Below are 23,713 nucleotides of genomic sequence, written 5' to 3' on the forward strand. Positions count from 1 at the left end.
CTTTGTGTAAGATTTCATTTGAACAAAGAGCAGAGTCCTATGGCTTAAAAACAAGTATTCGAAATCCCACTGCACTAGATAACCTCTACTGTCATTTATAGTTCCACATTTTGGAGATTTTTTTTTTTTTTTTAACCAAGACAAAAAGTAAGTCTTCACCAGGAATAAATCGTTTTTAACCAAAGAGGAAACCAGGGTAAAAGGGAAGAGCTGAAACTGCAGTGGTTATTTACACAGTCAGCAGTGACTCACAACCTTGAACTCTGGCACTGTGCGGCATTAATGTTCAACAGGACTCTTGTGGAAGGAACAAACACAATATTGCACTTCTCTGTCTTATTAGCTAAATGTAAGTGAGGCATATTGAAAATACTACACACACAAAAACTCAGTTCAATGGACTGATTTAAAAATAGCTACTAACTTTATTCGTAGGTTTTTAAAACAGAACTTGTTACAGGTAATCACGAAGCTTCCAAAAAAAAAAAAAATTACATTCTGCTTTTGTCACCTTGATAGGACAAGGAATGTTTAAATGTCCTTAAAACATAGGGGAGTTAAAAGTTGACAAATAAACTACTACAAACTATGGATTGTCTACTTCACGCACACTAAAATGTGGAATACATGTACATAAATTACTGACCGGTTGTTTACAAAACAAACAGTATGCACTACAGCTTATAGTACCATAAAGGTAACATGCTCCAAAATATAACAGAAGATCACAAACACGTTCAGAGAAAATAGTAACTTTGACTCTTGGGTTCAATTAAGGTTGAAGTGAAATGATCGGGAAAGTTTTCTGAAACTTGAAGGGCACACACATTATAGCAGAACCGTCGATCAACACTCACATGGGGTTGAAAAGCAGCAGGAAGAATATGGCACGATAACAAGGGTAACCACCTTTCTCTCTCCTCAGTCCCCAATTTGAGTGAGGAAGATTGGGGACTAAACAGAAAACAATGTTTAAAAACGTGTATTATCTGCATAGATAGAAATCTTCCATTATGATGAGAGTGAACATTCGGTCAAAGCTATGCAGGGGTGCCAAGAGTCTGCAGGATATAATTCTGTTTTCAAAAGGAAATATATACGTTTACATCCAGACGGACCACATAACGAATTTAGTGAAAGATCTTTATGCTGTTATTGAAGTGGGTAGAGACACTGACTCAGCCCCAGGTTAGTTCTTAACCTCGGTTAAAAACTCTACTTTGAACATGATTTTTATAATCTTTGTCAGTGAACCCAGCAGTTGTTGCTTTCAGTTGTCTTATCGATTGTACATTTGGTAATAAGAAAACAGTCTCCAAATGATTAACATTTTCCCCTGATTCACAATTAAACAATGGCATTCTGACCAAGATGTTCAGGCTGATCCATACACCAAGGGGAGTTTAAAAGACAAATAAGTATTTGGTGAATTGTAGGACAAGGTTCATAAATCTTTTAAAACTTTTTAAGTAGTGAGTTTCTGTAAGATGGACTTACTGCTCCAGCTAGGAAGCAACTATTTCCCCATCTTTTGTTCCTTTATATTGTCACCCCAATTATAAATAATTTGTTTCTTTTAGTACAGGAAGATATAAATGCAAATGTGTAAACAAAGGAAGAAGGAAAGATGGACCAAGTTCACCTGTTTGGTACGTACGAGGTCCACAGCTCTGCAGAAAGGGGAGAAACCCAGTAGACAGAGGGCCTGACGCACCACGGGATTGAGTACATTTTCCATTGCTTAATTATGTGTGAGATTTTCCCTTTTAAAATAAATCTATGGTCTGTGAAATAGTCTGTATAAAAATATGAAGCCGGCCGGGCACGGTGGCTCACGCCTATAATCCCAGCACTTTGGGAGGCCGAGACGGGCAGATCACGAGGTCAGGAGATCGAGACCATCCTGGCTAACACGGTGAAACCCTGTCTCTACTAAAAACACAAAAATTAGCCAGGCGTGGTGGTGGGCACCTGTAGTCCCAGCTACACGGGAGGCTGAGGCAGGAGAATGGCGTGAACCTGGGAGGCGGAGCTTGCAGTGAGTGGAGATCGCACCACTGCACTCCAGCCTGGGCGACAGAGCGAGACTCTGTCTCAAAAAAAAAAAAAACAAAACGAAGCCTTGAATAGGTCAGTCATAGCAGTTCTGTCTTGAATAGAACTCAATTTTACAAGCACGGAGTGACAGTATCATTCCACTGCAAACTCTTTTATTTCCACCTCATTAGATCTCATTCTGCTTCAGTAGAGTTACCTCTTCAGTACGACTATTACTCATTTCATTAATAGGAAAATCTGGGAAAGCCCATATAAAATGCCAAAGTAACTGCTGGATACCAAGATAAAATTATTTAGGCAGATTCCAACCCCAATGGTTCAATGATAACAAAACCACAAAACATGGGACATCAAATTCATTCATTAAAATTACTAAGTCACCTCTTCCATCAGACGATGAGATTTTTCTTATTCACTGTTTCCCATCAGGGAAAAAAGAATCCTCCCACTTCATGCCTTTTTTTTTCTTTTTTTTCTGATGAATTAGTATTCATTGCCTCTTTAAGAGGCCAATGCAAAAAAAAAAAAAAAAAAAAAAAGGTAGAAAAAGCCCTAGCCCAGGAGTTGGGATTGCCAGTTCGAGTCCCTGGGTTGCCTTGTTGGGGTGCCTAAGTCAGTGCCATAACCTCAGTTTTTCTAATCTATGTAACATGGGGATAGAGTACATGATTTCCATGGTCACTTTCACCTCTGTGATTCAGCCTCTAAGAAAGTCAAATCTTTTCACTTTGTAATAGTGACATTTTTAAAAGATGGAGTTAATATGAATGGGAAACCTTTGTTGTTGTTGTTTTTTTGAGCCAGGGACTTGCTATGTTGCCCAGGCTGGTCTTGAACTCCTGAACTCAAGTGATCCTCTCATTTCAGCCTCTCAAATGGCTGAGAGTACAGGCATACACCACTGCACCTGGCTAAAGACTATCTTTTTAAAGAATAAAAGTACTGCACTTCACCTCTATCTTCTGGTATCTGTTCGATTCAAACACACCATCAATGCCTACAACATTTTATTTAGAGCCAGGCGTGGTGGCTCATGCCTGTAATCCCAGCACTCTGGGAGGCTGAGGCGGGCGGATCACTAGGTCAGGAGATCGAGACCATCCTGGCTAACATAGTGAAATCCCGTCTCTACTAAAACCAAAAAACAAAAAACAAAAAAACAAATACAAAAAACTAGCCGGGCGTTGGGGCAGGCGCCTGTAGTCCCAGCTACTCGGGAGGCTGAGGCAGGAGGATGGCGTGAACCCGGGAGGCGGAGCTTGCAGTGAGCCGAGATCGCGCGGCTACACTCCAGCCTGGGCGACAGAGCAAGACTCTGTCTCAGAAATAAATAAATAAAAATAAAAAATATTTTATTTAAACCTTTATGTTGAACTTAAAAGTTCCTTGAAGCTTTGCTTTGGCTCTTAATCACTGATATGTTTTTGAGTATAACATTCTGAAGAAGCAGAATGTGAAAAGAATAATTTGCTTTCCCGCCGAGTTTTAGTTCTCGAAGGCAATGGAACTGTTCTTATCCATTTCTGCCTCTTAGTACCTTAAACCTCAGAGATGCTCACTAGTACACTTTTTACTTGGATTTATCTTTGGTTTCATCAGGTGGATGTGCTACAAAAATCTAGAACGTAAGAGCCAATGCAGTGTATGTTCTGTGACTATCCTTGTTAAGTGTTACGGTTTTCTTTTTTTTTTGAGACAGAGTCTCGCTCTGTCGCCCAGGCTAGAGTGCAGTGTCGCGATCTCAGCTCACTGCAAGCTCCGCCTCCCGGGTTCACGCCATTCTCCTGCCTCAGCCTCCTGAGTAGCTGGGACTACAGGCACCCGCCACCTTGCCCAGCTAGATTTTTGTATTTTTTTTTTTTTTAGTAGAGACGGGGTTTCACCGTGTTAGCCAGGATGGTCTCGATCTCCTGACCTCGTGATCTACCCGTCTCGGCCTCCCAAAGTGCTGGAATTAGAAGCTTGAGCCACCGCGCCCGGCCAGTGTTACAGTTTTCTAATCCTTCACAAATATTTTTTTCCCAACACAAAGCACCATTATCTTTTCTCACAATTTTCTACATAGTTTGAGTCCCATGAAGAGGTTATGGTTTCTAAAGAAAACATGGCTACTACTATGCTATCAGGGTTAAATACTTTTTCTTTTTTTTTTTGTCTGAGACGGAGTTTCACTCTTGTTGCCCAGGCTGGAGTGCAATGGCGTGATCTCGGCTCACCGTAATCTCCATCTCCCAGGTTCAAGCAATCCTCCTGCCTCAGCCTCTCAAGTAGCTGGGATTGCAGGCATGTGCCACCACGCCAGGCTAATTTTGTATTTTTTTAGTAGAGACGGGGTTTCACCATGTTGGTCAGGCTGGTCTCGAACTCCTGACCTCAGGTGATCCACCCACCTCGGCCTCCTAAAGTGCTAGGATTATGGTGTGAGCCACCACACCTGGCCTATCGGTTAACTCCAAGTAATAACTCAATTTCAAAAAAATTGCAGAAAATCTTATTAAAAGAAAAAAAAAACACCACAAGACTTACCTCTCGTAAATTTGTTACATGAACTAGATATTATACAGCCAAAAAAGGAGAGAGATGATAGTACCTGTTAAGATCCTGGTTCATTTCACAATATGAAAAAGTTGATGGGTACTTAGTAGCTTTTTTAAAAAAAAAAATTAATTTTATTATATTATACTAGAAAAATGAAGATATTAATGTTTTCCATTCAGAAAAGTTTAAATGACTCTCTAATTTTGGTTTAAAGTTTTCTTCAATTTATTCAATGCTCTAAAAAAAAAAAAAAAAGATAGAAAAGCATTGGGTAATTTGCCCTGCTTGACTGTAAAAAGTTTTATGTGTTAGGAATAGAATATTCTTTAATTGGCAGAGAATGAAAGCCAAGCCAAATAACAAAATATCATGGGTTTTGATCACTTAGAAAATTACAGTGAATCAATATTACCTAAAAGGAAATTCAAAAAATTCCCAATTGTTAATAATACATGTCTCCTGACATATAGGGTCCATCTTGCAAACAAAAAATGGGCACAATGCTGAGTTCAGAACTGCAAAGTAAATTTATTAAGTGGCTGTCGGTTAAAATGACAAATGATGATTTGTTTTGTTTTGTTTTTCTCGCTCTGTCGCCCAGGCTGGAGTGCAGTGGCCGGATCTCAGCTCACTGCAAGCTCCGCCTCCCGGGTTCACGCCATTCTCCTGCCTCAGCCTCCCGAGTAGCTGGGACTACAGGCGCCCGCCACCTCGCCCGGCTAGTTTTTTGTATTTTTTTTAGTAGAGACGGGGTTTCACCGTGTTAGCCAGGATGGCCTGATCTCCTGACCTCGTGATCCGCCCGTCTCGGCCTCCCAAAGTGCTGGGATTACAGGCTTGAGCCACCGCGCCCGGCCGACAAATGATGATTTGAATTCAATACATCAAATTGCTGATAGAATTGCAAATTTCAACTGAATTTACATTGAGGCTTAGCTGCGGTAGTTGGCTACAAATGGAACAGTTTATTACCTCAGTATTTGAGGGCAAGGAAGATATAGAAAAAAAACTTAGGGGTGTGCAACACAGTTAGTGCTCAGAAATAAATTTTACCATAGTGAGAACAAAACCACAATGACATGTTAGTATCACTGTGCAGACGTCATGGTTGAATGCCTGCGTTCTGTTCCTCCATGGTGGCAGCCGCCTTGTTTCATTAGTTCTCACTCACGTTTGCAGCTCCTTCACACGCCCCGGAGCTTCCCAAGTGTGCCATACAAAAGAAACAGCGCAGTGAGTGGAGGCCAGCAGACCCACTCAGCCCAAAGCAAAGCCTTCTCAGTTATGAGACTTTTCTACAGAAGGGACTTCAAAGTCTAAACAGACCAGAAGAGTTAAAAAGATCCTGCTGCTTCTTAGGGAGGTTCAAATATACATTCTGATACATAAGTGAGAAACAATTCTGTCTTAGGAAAAGTGCCAATTGCAATCCGGGTACAAAATTTCAACAAAAAGAAAAGTAAAACTGAATGATCTCCCCCTCATTCCCTAATTCATAGAAAAATAGTAAGTGTGACTTTTGTTTCAAAGCCAGCTGAAAAATGGTTAAAGGGACAATTTACATTATCATTACCTTTTCTAGTTGAAAGTCTATGAATGACATACATAAACGTACACATCACAGCAAAAGACTCAAGAACTAGTGGTTAACACGATACTGGAAAAGGTGAAGGATAAAAGTTGGTGAATGAAGGTAGTTGGGTGGTCTACAGGCTAGAACACGGTCACCAACGGCAGAACGCAGTAGCCACCTGCAATCCTAATCATTCAAGCTTCCTGGTGGTACGTCCCACTTCTAAAGCGGCCCTCCTTCCCGGGCAGCCATGTCTGGAGGGCGCCACATCAGGAATGAGGGCCTATGCATTGCTTTGTCCCAAATTCCAGATAAGAGCAACATGTGGGGACATCTGTGTCGTAAGACTGATCCTCAAAGTGGATTTGGCATTTCTTCCCCAAAGCTGATGAAACAAATACTTGAGAACCATGATTTCTACGAATTATTCTGTATTTCAGGTTTCTTTTCCTGCAAAAAATGTCGTGGATACTGAATAACCACCTTTCATCGATTTATTAATTAGAAGCTATTTATACCAGTAGAAAAATACCCATTGTATTTTTCTCTTTGTAAGACTATTTTTAAATTCATAAAAATGGTACTGTACTGGCTGCGACTAGAGTTGCAGTTTTTGGTGTCTCATGTGACATGGCATCAGGAGGACTTACATGGCTGGAGGGGAGCGAAACTGTTTTCCTCATCTGTTATTATTTAAAAATGGTTAAGGGTGGCCACATCTCCGGGGCTTCTCCTTTAATGTAAAGTCCCATTGGAATATCACTTAAAATCTGGGACAGGTCAAATCAGCTGCTACTCTACACGACCGTGTCTGCAGTACAGGCGTGGTGAGCAGACCTACACCTCATTCTGCAGAGTCTCAGCTACACCGTCAGCAGCAACGCATCGGCCGCGGAGCACAGATCGCCATGGCCGGAGCCCACCAAGGCAGCCGCCTTGCATCACAACCAAGCGCCTCACAGTGCGCAGTCGAAGGTCTGGGACTCATTCAGCGCTGCGGTCGGAGGGTCGGGGCGCCTCGTCTGGACAATTTTCTGTTTGGGGTTTTTTGTTTCTTCTTCCTCTTCAGTTTCACTTTCACAGACATGAACCACCACGCTGGGCGTCGACTCCGTTCCTGCGTGAAGTTCGTATTTCTCTCCTGCGGAGGTAAAAGCAAAATAAGAACCATGACAAAAGCATCACTTCCAGCAAAAAGAACTCTTTTGTCTCTTGCAACGTTTTGTTCTACTCCTATTTTAATGGGTGATTCTTGTTGTTTAAATCTTTAAGTCCTATGTCAGAGTATTTTATCTTGTTTTGGTGTTAGAGATTTGATACTTTAAGGCTGGTATAAAATGTTGTTGTTTCAGTACTGAGGTCTTGGGAGTTAAAATGCAAATGCTAATTATTGTTTTATGAATAATATGAGTGAATCTGTTTAATTAACTTATTTATTTATTTGAGATGGAGTCTCGCTCTGTCGGCCAAGCAGGAGTGCAGTGGCACGATCTCGGCTCACTGCAACCTCTGCCCCCGCCCCGGTTCAAGTGATTCTCCTGCCTCAGCCTCCGGAGTAGTTGGGACTACAGGTGTGAGCCACCACGCCCAGCTAATTTTTGTATTTTTAGTTGAGATGGGGTTTTATCATGTTGGCCAGGGTGGTCTCGAACTCTTGACCCCAAGTGATCTGCCTGCTTTGGCCTCCCAAAGTGCTGGGATTACAGGTGTAAGCCACCGCACCCGGCCGAGTCAATCTGTTTAACTTCAAAATAGTTTCGGTTTTCCTTTGGGAGATACTTGTAAGGATCCAGGCAGCACAGGCAATCCCTTGATTATAGGACCTTGGATATCTAAGATACAGCTCTAACATCTAAAAACAGCACTGAGTCACTTCTTCCTCAAAATGCCTCTTTTATTCCCCTTCAAGAGACGTAACTCTGTCTTGGGTGGACAACTGTCTGAACCAGCATCACGTCGGTTTCTTATATGATTTTAAAAGGAAGAGAGGTAGAGAAAGAGAAGGAACAGAGGAAATGAAACAGAAATGACAAAAATATTGAAGGAATGAGATGATATCACCACCAATTCTTGTAATGTAGTCAAAGCAGTTGTTGTTTGCCTGATACTTGGTGGGGCTGGGGAGAGAAGGCACCTAATATTCACTAACTGCCTATCAAGTACTAGCAAAATTTGTAGTAGTAAAAATTGCAGTTACATTTACTGAGTATTATGTGTACATCATTTAATACTTATTTTTTATTTTTTTATTTTTGGAGACAGAGTCTTGCTTCATGGCCCAGGCTGGAGTGCAGTGGTGTGATCTCAGCTCACTGCAACCTCCGCCTCTCGGGTTCAAGCAATTCTCCTGCTTCAGCCTCCCGAGTAGCTGGGACTAGAGGCGTACGCCACCACGCCTAATTTTTTGTATTTTAGTAGAGACGGGGTTTCACCATGTTGGCCAGGTTGGTCTCGAACTCCTGACCTCAAGCAGTCCGCCCGCCCTACCCTCTCAAAGTGCTAGGATTACAGGTGTGAGCCACCATGCCCGGCCCTCGTTTAGTACTTATAACCACACTGAATGGTGTATATGATTCTCCCTACTTTATAGATGGAAAAGCAGAAGCTCAGAAAATGGAGGCTACGTAACTTGCTCAAGATCACAGAGCAAGTAGATGCCACAGCTGGAATTTGAACCCAGGTGTGTTTAACTTTATCCTCTGCTCTAATCATACTGCCACAATGCACATTGCTGAATACGATCTTCAATATAAAAGTTTCTTGGGGAAGAAAAGAGGAAAAACAGAAGTTTATTACCTGGTCCCAATTTGGAAACAGCACAGAGTAAATCATAATTTATAACAGGCATCGCATCTTCGCTCTGCTTCCACCCCACCGGGGGAGAGGCTGGAGGAGAGATGAGGAACTGCTTGACAGGCTGGGGCGGCAGGAGATAGGACTTGTCCCGCGCTTCACCAGACATCTGCACCTGCGGGGAGCGAGACGCTCAAAGCCAGTTTGCAAACTGGGCTATGTTTTCTTCATTTTCAACTTTATGTTTACTGTTCCATCTTTGTGTAGAAAACTAAAAATTTCTCTTAAACAGTCTATAATCTCCAAGAGGGTGGGACTGGGTCTGTTTGGCTCACCACTGGCCACTCAGTGCACAGCACATGGTCACACATAGTAGGTGCTTCATAAATATTAACTGAATAAAAAATAAATGGATGGGCTGGGTGTGGTGGCTCACACCTGTAATCCCAGCACTTTGAGAGGCCGAGGCGAGTGGATCACCTGAGGTCAGGAATTCGAGATCAGCCTGGCCAACATGGTGAAACTCTATCTCTACTGAAAATACAAAAATTAGCCGGGTGTGGTGGCACATGTCTGTAGTCCCAGCTACTTGGGAGGCTGAAGCAGGAGAATCACTTGAACCCGGGAGGCGGAGGTTGTGGTGAGCTGAGATTGCATCACTGCATTCCAGCCTGGGTGACAGTGAGACTCCATCTCAAAAAATAAAAAAATAAAAATAACAAATAGCAAATAAATAAATAAGTGGATGAACAGAGAAATGAACGACAGTAACTACTAAATTCCGATCTTAGAAGACATTAGGTTATATCGACTTATTTGTACTCCATCTCAAGAGACTCTACCAAGAAATGTCAAGACATCTTTTCATTTAGGTTTTCACTTGGAAGGCAAGACAAGAAACTTTTTTTTTTTTTTTAATTTGAAAGGGAGACTGTAAAAAATGCTTTTTTGAAAATAAAACAGTGCACTTGATACACGAGTAATCTCTTGATTTTGCCCATTCTTCTCAGAAGAAATCCGTTTCTCAGAGTCACACCAACGCAGGATTAGAATATACTAAGTGTAGCCAATTCTTGGTACCCTACAGGGTCCTCTGCAATTTCAAAGTCGAAGATTTGTACAGTTCTGTGACCTCCCTGGTTCCTCATATGAATTATGGAACACAGAAAATGATTTAAGAGACCATTTTCTCAGTTTTCCCAAGGATTTCATGTCTTATTTCATGTGTGCCATTCCGGATGCACAGGAGGTAAGTTAGTTCCCTAACACTAGGTGTCAGGGTGTAACCCACGCAGAATCCCAGTTGATCAAAGCTGCCAGAAAAATCAACTCCTTCAACTGCTAGTCTCAGCAAAACAAAGTTAGGAGGTCAATATGCTTAATAAATACATAAAATTATGTATCTATAAAATAAAAGGAAAATATTTTTGTATTATTTGCTGATTGAGATGGTTCATTCTATACACCTCTGCTATAATAATATAGAAAATGGTGAACTAAAACTATTTTTGGATGGAGAAAAACAAGTTTAGAGAACAGTGTTCTTTGCACTGTGAAGTACCTGTGCAAAATACAGCTTTAGCTTCTGCCCATTGAAGTCTGTTTCGTGGAGTTCTATTCGCGCTCTTGCTGCCGCTTCAGGTTTGCTGAAATTTATTCTGACTCTTCTAAAGCTTTTAAACAGCTGAAAAGTAACTTGGTCATCATAGATGGTGAAGAGTGCTTCAAATCTTTCCTACAATTAAGGAGCAGCAAGGCAAAGGGAATGGGAGGGAAAAAAAAGAAAAATCTTTAACAGAAGGGGAAATTTAAATCATGAAACCTAAGTAATTAAGAACACATTGTAAGTTAAACTTTTCTCCTAAAACAGTATACTTTTCTTGCACATATACAAGAACAGGTATCCTGTAATTTAGCAATTGCACTTACTTTATGTATTTTTTTGAGATGGAGTCTCATTCTGTCATCCAGGCTGGAGTGCAGTGACATGATCTCAGCTCACTGCAACCTCCACCTCTCGGGTTCAAGTGATTTTCCTGCCTCAGCCTCCAAAGTAGCTGGGATTACAGGGGCTAGCCGCCATGCCCGGCTAATTTTTATATTTTTAGTAGAGATGGGTTTTCACCATGTTGGCCAGGCTGGTCTTAAACTCCTGACCTCAAGTGATCCATCCACCTCAGCCTCCCAAAGTGCTGGGATTACAGGCATGAGCCACCATGCTGGGTCGTGCACTTATTTTAAGTGTAATTAACTTTATTAAATATTGTCTACATTCAAAGGTTATAAAACGAATGCAAGATATAAGAGAATGACACAAACATGCCCAATTCTAGAACACTGCTATTGTTCTGATGTCCTCGGTGCAACAAGGTTAGTTTTCCCTGTCACATTCCTTTCCTCCTTCAAAGCTGTCATTTCTGGAATTTTATCATTCCCTTGTTTTTCTTTATAGTTTACAACATTTATTTGTATCTCTAAAAATGTTATCATGTTATATGTATTCTTCCACAACTTGCTTTTTTTGCTTAGATCTTGCTGCTGAGGTTCTCCCTTGCTGCTGTGTGTGACTGTTTTGTTTGTTTGGTATTTTTTTTTTTTGGAGATAGAGTCTCACTCTGTTACCTAGAATGAGGTGCAGTAGTGCAATCTTGCCTCACTGCAGCCACGACCTCTAGGGTTCAGGTAATCCTCCTCCCTCAGCCTCTTGGATAGCTGGGACTAAAGGCACCTGCCACCACATCCAGCTAATTTTTTGTATTTTCAGAAGAGATGGGGTTTTGCCACATCGCCCAAGCTGGTCTCAAACTCCTTGGGCTGAAGTTGTCTACCCCCCTTGACCTCCCAAAGTGCTGGGATTATAGGTATGAGCCACTACACCCAGCAAGACATCCATTTCTAAGTACTGTTTCAGCTGTTCGCCACCAGTTTGTTTAATTTTTTTTTTTTTTTTGAGACAGGGTCTTGCTATATTGCCTGAGTTGGGCTCAAGTGATCCTCCTGCCTCAGCCTCCCAAGCAGCTGGGAGTACAGGCATGTGCTACCACACCCAGCACCTGAACAGTTTTGATATGTTTTATTTTTATTTTTTTAAAATAGAAGGCAGGGCAAAAATAAAATAAAATAAAATTAGCCAGGTGTGGCCAGGCATAGTGGCTCATGCCTGTAATCCCAGCACTTTGGGAGGCTGAGGTGGGTGGATCACTTGAGGTCAGGAGTTCAAGACCAGCATGGTCAACATGGTGAAACCCTGTCTCTACTAAAAATATAAAAATTAGCCAGGCATGGTGGTCAGCACCTATAATCCCAGCTATTTGGGAGGCTGAGGTGGGAGAATCACTTGAACCCAGGAAGTGGAGGCTGCAGTGAGCCAAGATAGTGCCGCCGCACTCCAGCCTGGGTGACAGAACAAGACTCTGTCTTTAAAAAAAAAAAAAAAGAGAGAGAGAGAGAGACAGAGTCTCTCTGTCGCCCAGGCTGGAGTGCAGTGGCGTGATCAGAGAGCTCACTGCAGCCTCGAACTCCTGGGCTCAAGCCACCCCCACTACATCAGCCTCCTTCAGCATGCACCACCACATCTGGCTTTTTTTTTTTTTTTTAAATGAGATGAGGTCTTGCTATGTTTCCCAGGCTAGTCTCAAACTCCTGAGCTCAAACTATCTTCCTACCTTGGCCTCCCAAAGTGCTGGGATTACAGGCATGAGTCACCATGCCTGGCCACACCTGGCTAATTTTATTTTATTTTTGTACAGAGTCTTAATGTCTTGCCCAAGCTGGTCTGGAACTTCTGTGCTCAAGTAATCCTTCTGCCTGAGCCTCCCAAAGTGCTGGGATTAAAGACGTGAGCAACTGCGCCAGTTGATTCTAAATACTCTCTAATTTTTCTTACGATCTCTCCCTGTCTCGTGAATTGTTTAGATGTATGTTTCTTAAACTGCAAATAGACGGGAGTTTTTTTTATCTTTTTAATGTCTAACTCATTTTCACTCTGATTGGAGTAGGCTATCCATAGTGATAGTAATCCTTTGACAGTTTGAGACTTGCTTTTGGTTCAATGTCATTAAATTTCATAAATCTTGTACATGTGCTTGAAAAGAGTGTATTTGTGCAGCTGTTTAGTACAGTATTATAAAAATGTTCAGTATATCCAGCTCATGTTCTTTACGAGTTCTATATCCTGATTTTTTGGGGGACTGTTTTAACTATTATCAGGAAAGATCTGTTAGATTTTCCCACTATCAGGTGGATGTGTTATTTTTCTGTATAATTTGGTTACTTTCGCGTCCTACATTTTAAGGCTAAGTTATCATGTGCATACAAGCTTATAGTTGTTTTCTCTTCCTGGTGAATGAAACTTTTAATCATTAGGTAGTGACCTTCTTCAACTGCCAGATAAAGGAATGTGCTTTGTTTTGTTTGTTTGTTTGTTTGTTTTTGGAGACGGAGTCTCGCTCTGTCGCCCAGGCGGGAGTGCAGTGGCCGGATCTCAGCTCACTGCAAGCTCTGCCTCCCGGGTTTACGCCATTCTCCTGCCTCAGCCTCCCGAGTAGCTGGGACTACAGGCGCCCGCCACCTCGCCCGGCTAGTTTTTTTGTATTTTTTAGTAAAGACGGGGTTTCACCGTGTTAGCCAGGATGGTCTCGATCTCCTGACCTCGTGATCCGCCCGTCTCGGCCTCCCAAAGTGCTGGGATTACAGGCTTGAGCCACCGCGCCCGGCCAGGAATGTGCTTTGTTTTAAAGTCTATTTTGTCTGGTATTAATATAGCTGTTGTAGCTTTCTTTTGATTATGTATTGTATGGAAATCAAATTTTAGCCTTTACTACTAACCTTTATGTATCCTTATGTTTTAGATATGTCTCATAAAAAGAAGACATGTGTGTATAATGCATATGTGTGCCTGTATGTAAATAAATGCAGTTTGACACTCACTGTCTTTCCACTGGAGTCCATTGTTGACTGCTGATATTTTGGGATGTCTACTATCTTATCTGTTTGTCTTAGATTTTCTGTGTTCTTTTTGTTTGTTTTCTTTCCAACTATTTTTTCTCTTTCTCTATTCCTACCCTGAGTGAAATTCCTATGAAAGATGCTAATGTATGTTTGGCAACGTCTTTAAAGATGCCTAACTCCCTACAGCCACAGCTTCTCTTTCACAAAGGCAAAACCATCAAACCTTTTTCTCAACATTCATACTGGGACTATGTAATTCCACAAAAATAGCATTTTGGGGTAAAAAGCATTGGAAGAATATCTGAGCACAAATCATTTTATATAATTTGCAGTGTGATCTCCAGAGTATTCTGAGATGGACTAGAGAAAGAGAGCAATATTTGAATCATTCATGAGGCTGAGAAAAAAAGTGGTTATTTTCCCATTTATTAATGAATTGGGATAATGAAAAGCCTAATTTCAATCACCAGAAGAAATGCAACATTAAATTTTCTTTACAGAAAACATATTTAGGCAATGGTTTAATACATGAAATGTAATAAAACGGATCTAAGAAACTTCTCAATACCTTTAGAAGTATTCCTTAGGCTTGGCAATGGTAACACAATAAAAGGAACCTATAAATTAGCTTTGTTCTTGCTTGGCCTATGTAAAGATCTTTCAATGATCTGTTGATCCTGAAGTGCAAATTATACATTCCCTCATTTATTAGCTTCTCTCAATGTGAACATTTACCTGCCACTTTGCACTATTTCTCCAACTGGATAAAATATAAAATAATTTGTCCTCTGATATTTATTCTTTGTGTTCAAATATCCTTCATTCTTGAGGAAACATCATTTATCCTAAAGACTATGTATTTTTTGTTGATTCATTTAAAAAAATAAATTATGCCGGACTTTCTACTCAGCCTGGCTTTTCAGTGGACTGCAAGCTGCTTCCAGCAGGGGGCAGTTTTAAGATCAATCCTATTCTTGGGCCAGGCGAAGTGGCTCACGCCTGTAAGCCCAGCATTTTGGGAGGCCAAGGCAGGTGGATCACCTAAGGTCAGGAGTTCAAGACCAGCCTGACCAATATGGTGAAACCCCGTCTCTACTAAAAATACAAAAATTAGCTGGATGTGGTGGTGCGCACCTGTAGTCCCAGCTACTCAGGAGGCTGAGATAGGAGAATCCCTTGAACCCAGGAGGTGGAGGTTGCAGTGAGCCAAGATTGCACCACTGCACTCCAGCCTGGGTAACAGAGTGAGACTTCTTCTCAAAAAACAAACAAAACAAGATCAATCCTATTCTTATTTACTACAGTATTTCCATATACTAAAGTAATACAGAAAGCCATGCGCGGTGGCTCATGCCTGTATTCCTAACACTTTGGGAGGCTGAAGCGGGCAGATCAACTTGAGGCAAGGAGTTTGAGACCAGCCTGGCCAATGTGGTGAAACCCCATCTCTACTAAAAATACAAAATTACACACCTGTAGTCCTAGTTACTCAGGAGGCTGAGACATGAGAATTGCTTTAGCCTGGGAGGCAAAATTATGCCAGTGTACTCCATCTTGAGTAAGAGAGCAAGACTGTCTCAAAAAAAAGTAATATAGATAAATAATAAAATATTATATAGCTTTAGAAAGGATTTTAAAGTAGCATATCAGTTCTTAAAAGGGAAGGTGAATAGGTAAATATATTAAATACTGATAATTATTATTGCTTCTGGATACATTTCAAAGTTTCTTCAGCATCCATTTTAAAGGTGGTTAGCTTTGTCGCTTTTAAAGAGAATAAGAATTGAGATTTTGCAAAATCACAACCCATTTGGTTCTTGGTATTAGTTTATTTTAAATGTATTTTAAACATTAAGAAAATATTAAAATTCCCATGTGATATAGTCAAGAAATATTAACACTGAACACAATGGAAATTAAGAACTAATTAAGAACAGCTTATAAAATATTAGTACTTTGTTAATTCTATACATTAAACATTTTCCTTGCCCAAGGTAAAAGGACCATGTATTATCCCTAGTCCTCCACAGCAATGAATTTTTCCTAGTACCAATGCATTGTATGACAGAAGCTATCTTGCAAACAGCTACTTGATAATCATATCCTTCTTCCTTTCTCCCTTCAAGATACTTCTTTTCTTCAAATTCCAGAAATACACTGTAACTGAATGTAACATGCAGATGACAGCAATGGGTCATATGGCTGGCGCGTGCTCTCTCTTTCTCTCCACCAAAATCCAATACCTGTGATAGGACTAAGAATAATAACAAAATGGCCAGGCACAGTGGCTCATTCTTGTAATCCCAGCACTTTGGGATGTCAGGAACTTGAGACCAGCCTGGGCAACACTGCAAGACCCCATCTCTACAAACAAATTAAATAATTAGCCAGGCATAGTGGCACACGCTTGTAGCCTTATCTACTCAGTTGGCTAAGGTGGGAAGATTGTTTGAACCCAGGAGTTGAGGCTGCAGTGAGCCACAATCGCACCACTGTACTCCAGCCTGGGCAACAGAGTGAGACCCTGTCTCTCTCTCTCTCTAAAAAAAAGAATTACACAAAAATGAAGCCATGCAAGAACTGATTAGCAAGCTTTTTCTGAATTTTGTGTTCTTTCTCTCTCCTTCACACCCATTTTCCCTTGAAGTAGCATAAATATGGTTATGAAATATGTGAATTCTAGCTGTGAGGTGCTTTAAAAGCATGAAGAATTAACTTGGAGGCAAAACCATCAGTTTCCTATTTGAGAAAAAAGGTTACGAGCCCTCAGCTGGTAGCTTTGCCCTTCTGTGAGTCCACAGACATCCCTATGTAGATTTCTGATGCTGCCCCTGATAGCCCGACATTAGCACGAAAGGGATTTAGAAGATTGCAGACAGCAGGGAAAGGACATAATCTATGAAAATGGACTGAAAACGACTTGTGATAAACATGAAGGATCTGCAGCTGTTCATTCAAAAACCAAATGACTATTTTTCTCCTTAGAATTGTTTCAGAAATAGCTCACTTTTATAAATTTCTGAATTCTCTAATGATGTAACATTAACATCATCCTGTTGGGTGATGGCTGCACATTTATTTGAGAAAAGATAATGTGGATTCCATTAAAATAAAAATCATCATTAACCACTTTACTTTTTCTGTAGTCACTTACTATCCCCCTCTGGCAGCGTAAGGTCTACAGGCACAACACAAATAATGCAACCTAAAAACCAATGCCTGAGGCTTTTTCCTATGATGTATGTAGGTTTTCCACAAAATATAGACCAGAAGCTGTCTTCGTATGCTAAGACCACCTGTGCAATTAGCCATCACAATGACAGCACATACCTTGTACCTAAAATAGCTAAGAACAACATGTAACCAACAACCTTCTTGGGGACTTAAGAAAGAGTGCTTGACAGCTGGATAACAGGCATCAGTAAAGGAGAAAAGTGGAAAAGGCCATACAGGAAGGTCAGTTTCAAGGAGCAACAGATGAGGATGGCAGCCAAGTGTGTATTTCCTGACCTTTCTGGAACCACCATGGCTCCACTCTGTTGCCCTATCCCAACTCGGAGAAGGCAAGGTTTAGCTGTTTCACTGAAGGACAAACTGGGAACATGATTTTGCCACACCCCTTTGCTTTGGACTGAAAAAAAATGAGGAGTCCACCACTTCTAGTAAACATTAGAGAGTAGGAGGATGGGAGGCTGAGGCATGAGAATTGCTTGAACCTGGGAGGCGGAGGCTGCAGAGAGCCATGATTGTGCCACCACACTCCAGCCTGGGTGACAGAGCGAGACCCTGTCTCAAAAAAAAAAAAAAAAAAAAAAAAACCAAAAGAAAACAAAACAAACAGAGTAGGAGGAACGATTTTACTCTTGAGAAGGAATGGCTTGATTCATTCAGCAGTGAAATTATCTTTGGCATCCTAAGGCAAGAGATTTATATTCTATGTCTTTCTGTAAATCTGATCTAGAAAATTCCATTTCTCCAGTGTCCCGAGCCTGCAGGTCCAGTAATATCAAAGGCAAGGCCTCCATTTCTGTCTGGGGGTAGGCAAAGTGCTTTTGGTTCTCCTCAATCATCACTGACTAAAACAGCCAGGGAGATGGACTTTACTGAACAGAAAAAAGAGCACATACAGCTAGGCATGGTGAATTTTAAAACTTTCCTTTGATAATCTGAGTACTTGTAAAATTCTGGGACCTAAAGTCAGAAGTGCTAGAGGGGAGCAGAATATATGAAAAATGCAAAAACCTTTGTCAACCTTTATTATTTATGTTGCCATCATCATTTTTCCAGATCAGAAAGAAACCTGTAACTGAATTAAAATTCAAGAAAATATGGACTGCTAGCTATTCAAGATGGGTTTTTATGTTTTAATGGCTACTGTATTTATAAACACATACTCTGACTTATTGGAACATAAATTCTTTCTTTTTTTCTTGAGACAAGGTCTCGCTCTGTCACCCAGGCTGGAGTGCAGTGGTGCAATCTTGGCTCACTGAAACCTCTGCCTCCTGGGTTCATGTAACTCTCCTGCCTCAGCTTCCTGAGTAGCTGGGACTACAGGTGCCTGCCACCACGCCCGGCTAATTTTTGTATTTTTAGTAGAGACGAGGTTTCACCATGTTGGCCACACTGGTCTTGAACTTCTGACCTCAAGTGATCTGCCTGCCTCAGCCTCCCACAGTGCTGGAATTATAGGCATGAGCCACACTGTGCCCAACCCTGGAACATCAATTCTTAAACGGCTGTGATTTTTTTCCAAATCTATAATATTCCTTAAACCATGTACAAGAAAAGTGGTCAACATTATGATTAATCATTATTGATCGGAACAAATTATGGATTGGCATAAGGATGAGATCATGAAAATACTTTGATTGCTGTGTTAGTTACAAGGGTAGATACTGTCAACTCACCAAACTGCACACTTTGAAGATCTGTACATTTCACTAAGAGTTTTACCAAAGTTAAAAACAATGTATAAGGGGAAACAAGATAAAAAGATGGGGTGAAGTGGCTACAGCAGCCAGCTGCCAGGTCAGAGGTAGCACCTGGGTCTCACCATCACTGAGCACAGGTGTTGGATGCCAGAGCCCTGCTTCATGAGTGTCTGCCATGGACCTGGCTGTGGGCCCAGAAAGGCTGGTTTTGGCTGGCACTATTTTCCATCTTTAATTAGGGCAACATATCCTTAGTTATTAATAGTAATTCTGGTTATAGAAACTTCTCTGGCTGGGTGTGGTGGCTTATGCCTGTAATCCCAACACTTTGGGAGGCCGATGCAGGAGGATTACTTGAGGCCAGGAGTCTGAGACCAGCTTGAGCAACAAAATGAGACCTCATCTCCACCAAAAAAAAAATTAGCCATTCGTGGTGGTGTGCACCTGTAGTCCCAGCTACTCAGGAGGCTGAGGTGGGAGGGTTGCTTGAGCCCAGGATGTCAAAGGTGCAGTAAGCCAAGACTGTTCACTGCTTCCAGCCTGGGTGACAGAGTGAGACCCCAACTTAAAACACAAAAACAAAAAAATAAAAATAAAAATTTCTCTCTTCCGTAGTTAAGTTGGAAAAGATCTATGACTGTGCTTGAACTGAATATGTATGCACAATGTAGAAATCATTTTCAAGCAGTTTGGTGGCCAGTTGCCAGCCTCAAAACACCTTGAAAACGCACTTTGCCACCCGAGGAACAGGTCCACAATCACAGCTACCCCCCAATTACAGCAACATTAACAGTTAAGCTGATTAGGCAGCTGTCAGGGCTTCTACAGAAACAGTCTACACACACACACACACACACACACACTCTTTCAAGATGTGAAGGTACTGCACTCAAGTGATGACACTCAAACCCTGTAGCCCATCAATAAAGAAAAGTACTTTTTATTTGGCTTTTCTATTGGAGAAGTGCGATCTTCAACACCACAAATGGGAGAACTTCTAACAGCTCATGACAGCAGTATCGGCCTTTTCCCCCTTAAGCCTAGAGGTTGTTTGGTTATTTACTGAATAAAGCAAAGAAGACAGAGGAGCAGATTATAAGGTCCCCTGAAGGAAACAGCAGATGGACCAAATCTAGAGAGCGCGCACACGAATTGTGAAACACAGATTTCTGTCCTTTGCAACCCCACTTAGCTATTTTGCTATTGAAGGGCATCTCAAAGAGGCAGTCAAATTATAAGTAGGCAATTACCTAATCCAAAGCCCAAAAACAGCCCACAAAACACTTCAGGTTTGCAAACCTATCCAGGGAGCTGGACTCAAACATACAGTTTTGATCTAAGACATCACAGTTAAGAAAAACCAGGGTGCGTTCTTCCCCCCACAAACCGTGCAAATTTGCCCAGGAACAAGGGAAAGTGTTTCAGCTGCCCAGGCTGCTGTTCAAGCACTCTGGGCTCCGTTTTCAAGGTTGGTGTGGTAGCAGATCCATGCCAGCTGCTCGAGAAAACTGATGACTGCTCTCTAGGATGTCCACTGGAATCTTCCCTCCCTCTTTCTTGTCCTCCCTGTCCATGAAGTAGGAAGGATTTGGGAAGTCCAAGTTCAGCTTGAATTCCACATCTGGCCTTGGGTTCCATGACAGCCAGGAGCAGAACAACATGGGCGAGGTGCAGATGCTCCGACGGCCCCATCAGAGACAGTGTCCATATGGTGATCTCTTTGTGACTTTTGTGAGCGAGCATTGGCTTTGATGAACAAGCATCAAACCCCGCTCTGCCTCTGAGAAGGGGAACATGAGTGGATGTTATCCATTCGGGAGGACCAGAGGCCCCTGTTCATAGGCCTGGTGGTGTGTGCCTGTGGTCCCAGCTACTCAGGAAGCTGAGGTAGGAGGATCACTTGAGCCCAGGAGGCAGAGGCTGCAGTAAGCCGAGATTGCTCTACTGCACTCCAGCCTGGGCAACAGAGCCAGACCCTGTCTCAAAACAATAATAATAATAAAAATAATGAATAAGGCATCCTTTCTATTCCTGAACATTCAGTCCAGAAGCTGTCGATGGAGCCATGTAAGGTAGCTGTGCACAAAGCTGGGCAGTGGGGGAGCTGCAGCAGCCCGCAGCACGGTGTGGGGTCCGGGTGGGGCAGGGCAGGTGGTCACTTGGAGAGTGGCCTGGCATGGGGTATTGGAGCCCAGCAGAGATGAAGATGGTATGCCCAGCAAGAGGTTGCCTAGCACAGGGTAAGGGGGAGAGTATTCTTGCATTGGAGCAGTCGGACCGGAGGTGGAAGCCCAGGCAGGGTGGGAAGGTGATGGGGCGCTGTGTGGGAACTCAGCAGCGGGTAGTGGAGCCCTGTAGGGTGAGGGGGTGCCTGTATAAGGGGCAGCCCAGTACACACAGGAAAAAGGCAGTGACAGTCACAGACAGGGGAAGGGAGAAAATTCTTTAGTATTGGAGTGGAGCTGGACGTGTTAAATGTAAATACATGTATATGCACGTATGCAGATACGTGTATATGTGTGCATGTATGTAGACACGTGTGCATCTGCATATTTCCTAGCCCTGTCCACTGAAGGGCCTAGAAACAGGGACACTCCATGAGCAATGGACACAGCCAACTTCCATATCCTAGTTTCTATACACTCTTCTCCACTGAAAGCAATCCAAGGGGTCCTTGGAAAAATGGCTGACTCCTAGTTCAGCACTGTATGTTGGAGCCCAAGTGCTAGGGCTGAGGCAGCGAAAGTACCAAATAATTCTGGAATATCTTGTGCTAGAAAGTAAAGAAGTACTCAAAGAATGATGGGTGCATGTCAAAAAGACACAGAAGCCACCTTGAAGGGACAACCACTGGCCAAATCCGGACAAACTGCAGCATCAAAATAATCACAGTAACAGATTATAACCAGTGAATAAAATAGGAAACCATGGACCTTACTGTATGAATAAACTGAATATACTAAAAGTTTGATGGGGAAACAGTTTCAAAGTACCTCCCACAAAATATTAATTAATTACAAGGAGAAAAAGAGCAACTCAACAGTGGAGAAGTCTGGCAGATACCACCTTAGCCAAGGGCTCAGAGCCAAAGGGGACAAATGGAAACCACATCATCGGACAGGACCTGAAGGGAAGAGATCAGCGTCACTTCTGCAATGTTCTGGTCAAAGATGCACAAACTGAATCAAACCCGGAGGAAACATCACGCAAACCCAAAGTGAGAGACATGCTACAGAGTAACTGGACTGCAATCTTCAAGAGCATGGGATGCTATGAACAGTGAAGAAAGACAGGCTTCCTTCAGATTGAAAAGGACTTAAGAGACCTGACAAATAAATGCAATGGGTGAGAAACAACTGGATATTTTCACTGTAAAGGACATTACTGGGACAACTGGCAAATCCTGAATGGGATCTGAGGATTAGGAGGGAGAAATGTAACAATGTTAATTTCCCGGTTTTTGTTTTTTTTCTCCTAGGAAAATGCCCCTGTTTGTAGGAAATACATATCGAAGTACTGGGGAGTGAAAGCCATCATTGTGGGCAACTTATGCTTTGAAATGCAGGAAAAGCAAAGTGCTCTGTATACCTAACCATTAAAAGTATCTTTTTTGGGGGGGATGGGATCTCGCTTTGTTGCCAAGACTGGAATACAGTGGTGACATCATAGCTCACTACCGCCTCAAATTCCTTGGCTCAATAGATCCTCCTGCCTCGGTCTCCCAGAGTGCTGGGATGACAGGTGTGAACCATCATGCCTGGCTTATTTACTTATTTATACACACACATATATTATGAACATGTTCTACTGTCCTAAATATGGCATAAAACTTACAAAAATAAAAATGTAAATCAGGTAAGGAAATAAAAAAATAGGAAACACATGGTTATTCAAACTAATTGATGAGGGTTCAACATAAATGTTGGGGCGTGTTGATGTCTCAGTACACGTAGATTACTTTCCCAGTCATTTTTCCAGCACGTATTTCATGAACAGCAAGGCTCACAAGCCAGGCTCTGTGCTAGGCGGTGTGGAGGTGACACACATGCCTATCCTGAGCTCTCTCACTTCTGAATTACTCTGTCCCCACCCATGGGAACACTCTGCTTTGGAAAGATCAGGAACGTATACACATGGGTAACCTAGCTATTTCTTTCTTTTCTTTTTTTTTTTTTGAGATGGAGTCTCGCTCTGTCACCAGGCTGGAGTGCAGTGGCGCGATCTCAGCTCCCTGCAACCTCCGCCTCCTGGGTTCAAGCTATTTTCCTGCCTCAGCCTCCCAAGTATCTGGGACTACATGTGCACGCCACCACGCCCAGCTAATATTTGTATTTTTAGTAGAGTCGGGGTTTCACCATGCTGGCTAGGATGGTCTCGATCTCTTGATCTTGTGACCACCTGCCTCGGCCTCCCAAAGTGCTAGGATTACAGGCGTGAGCCACTGCGCCCAGCCATAACCTAGCTATTTCTTAGCACCTAAGAGTCTTGAGGTCTACCTTGATTTGGGGAGTAGTGGATTGTTTGCAGCTGAAATTGAGCTTACTGGAAAAACAAAAAGCTTCAAGGTACGGGAAGGGGCCATTAGCTCAAAGATATTTTACACTTGCTTTGATATATGGAACCTCCATGAATCAAGATAAAAAAATTATAAAGCATTTTGACTATATATACACATCAGAAAAAAGTTATTTACATTATACCAGGATAAATGTCAATGAAGTGATAGGAAGTTAAGTAATTCTTTCATGTTATTTAGGTCTCACTTCCAATGTCAGTTCTTTGGATAGGCCTTCCCTGACCACTCAAGTTCAAAATCACCACCCATCAAGTCACTCTCTCTTGCTCCATACCATTTTATTTTCTCACG

The 23,713-nt window shown here is 42.0% G+C and overlaps 1 protein-coding gene across 9 annotated transcripts in view; it reads right to left on the reverse strand.

Moving 5' to 3' along the window:
- Window positions 1-402: 402 nt before the first annotated feature.
- RCAN3 (RCAN family member 3) overlaps window positions 403-23,713 on the reverse strand; it is a 43,364-nt gene continuing 20,053 nt past the window's right edge. For 2 of the 9 annotated variants that reach the window (XM_077969693.1, XM_077969723.1), the window contains exons 3-6: window positions 10,524-10,697; window positions 8,966-9,137; window positions 5,949-7,310; window positions 403-1,852 (exon numbers count right to left, since the gene is read on the reverse strand). In XM_077969693.1, the coding sequence (XP_077825819.1) occupies window positions 7,126-7,310; window positions 8,966-9,137; window positions 10,524-10,697 (531 nt within the window). In that variant the 3' untranslated portion in view covers window positions 403-1,852; window positions 5,949-7,125. Of the gene's footprint in view, window positions 1,853-4,492; window positions 7,311-8,965; window positions 9,138-10,523; window positions 10,698-23,713 lie in introns of all 9 variants that reach the window. The other 7 variants (XM_077969690.1, XM_077969714.1, XM_077969684.1 and 4 more) reach the window with 4 other exon arrangements.

Source organism: Macaca mulatta, chromosome 1 (assembly GCF_049350105.2).
Source record: "Macaca mulatta isolate MMU2019108-1 chromosome 1, T2T-MMU8v2.0, whole genome shotgun sequence".
Lineage (NCBI taxonomy): Eukaryota > Metazoa > Chordata > Mammalia > Primates > Cercopithecidae > Macaca > Macaca mulatta.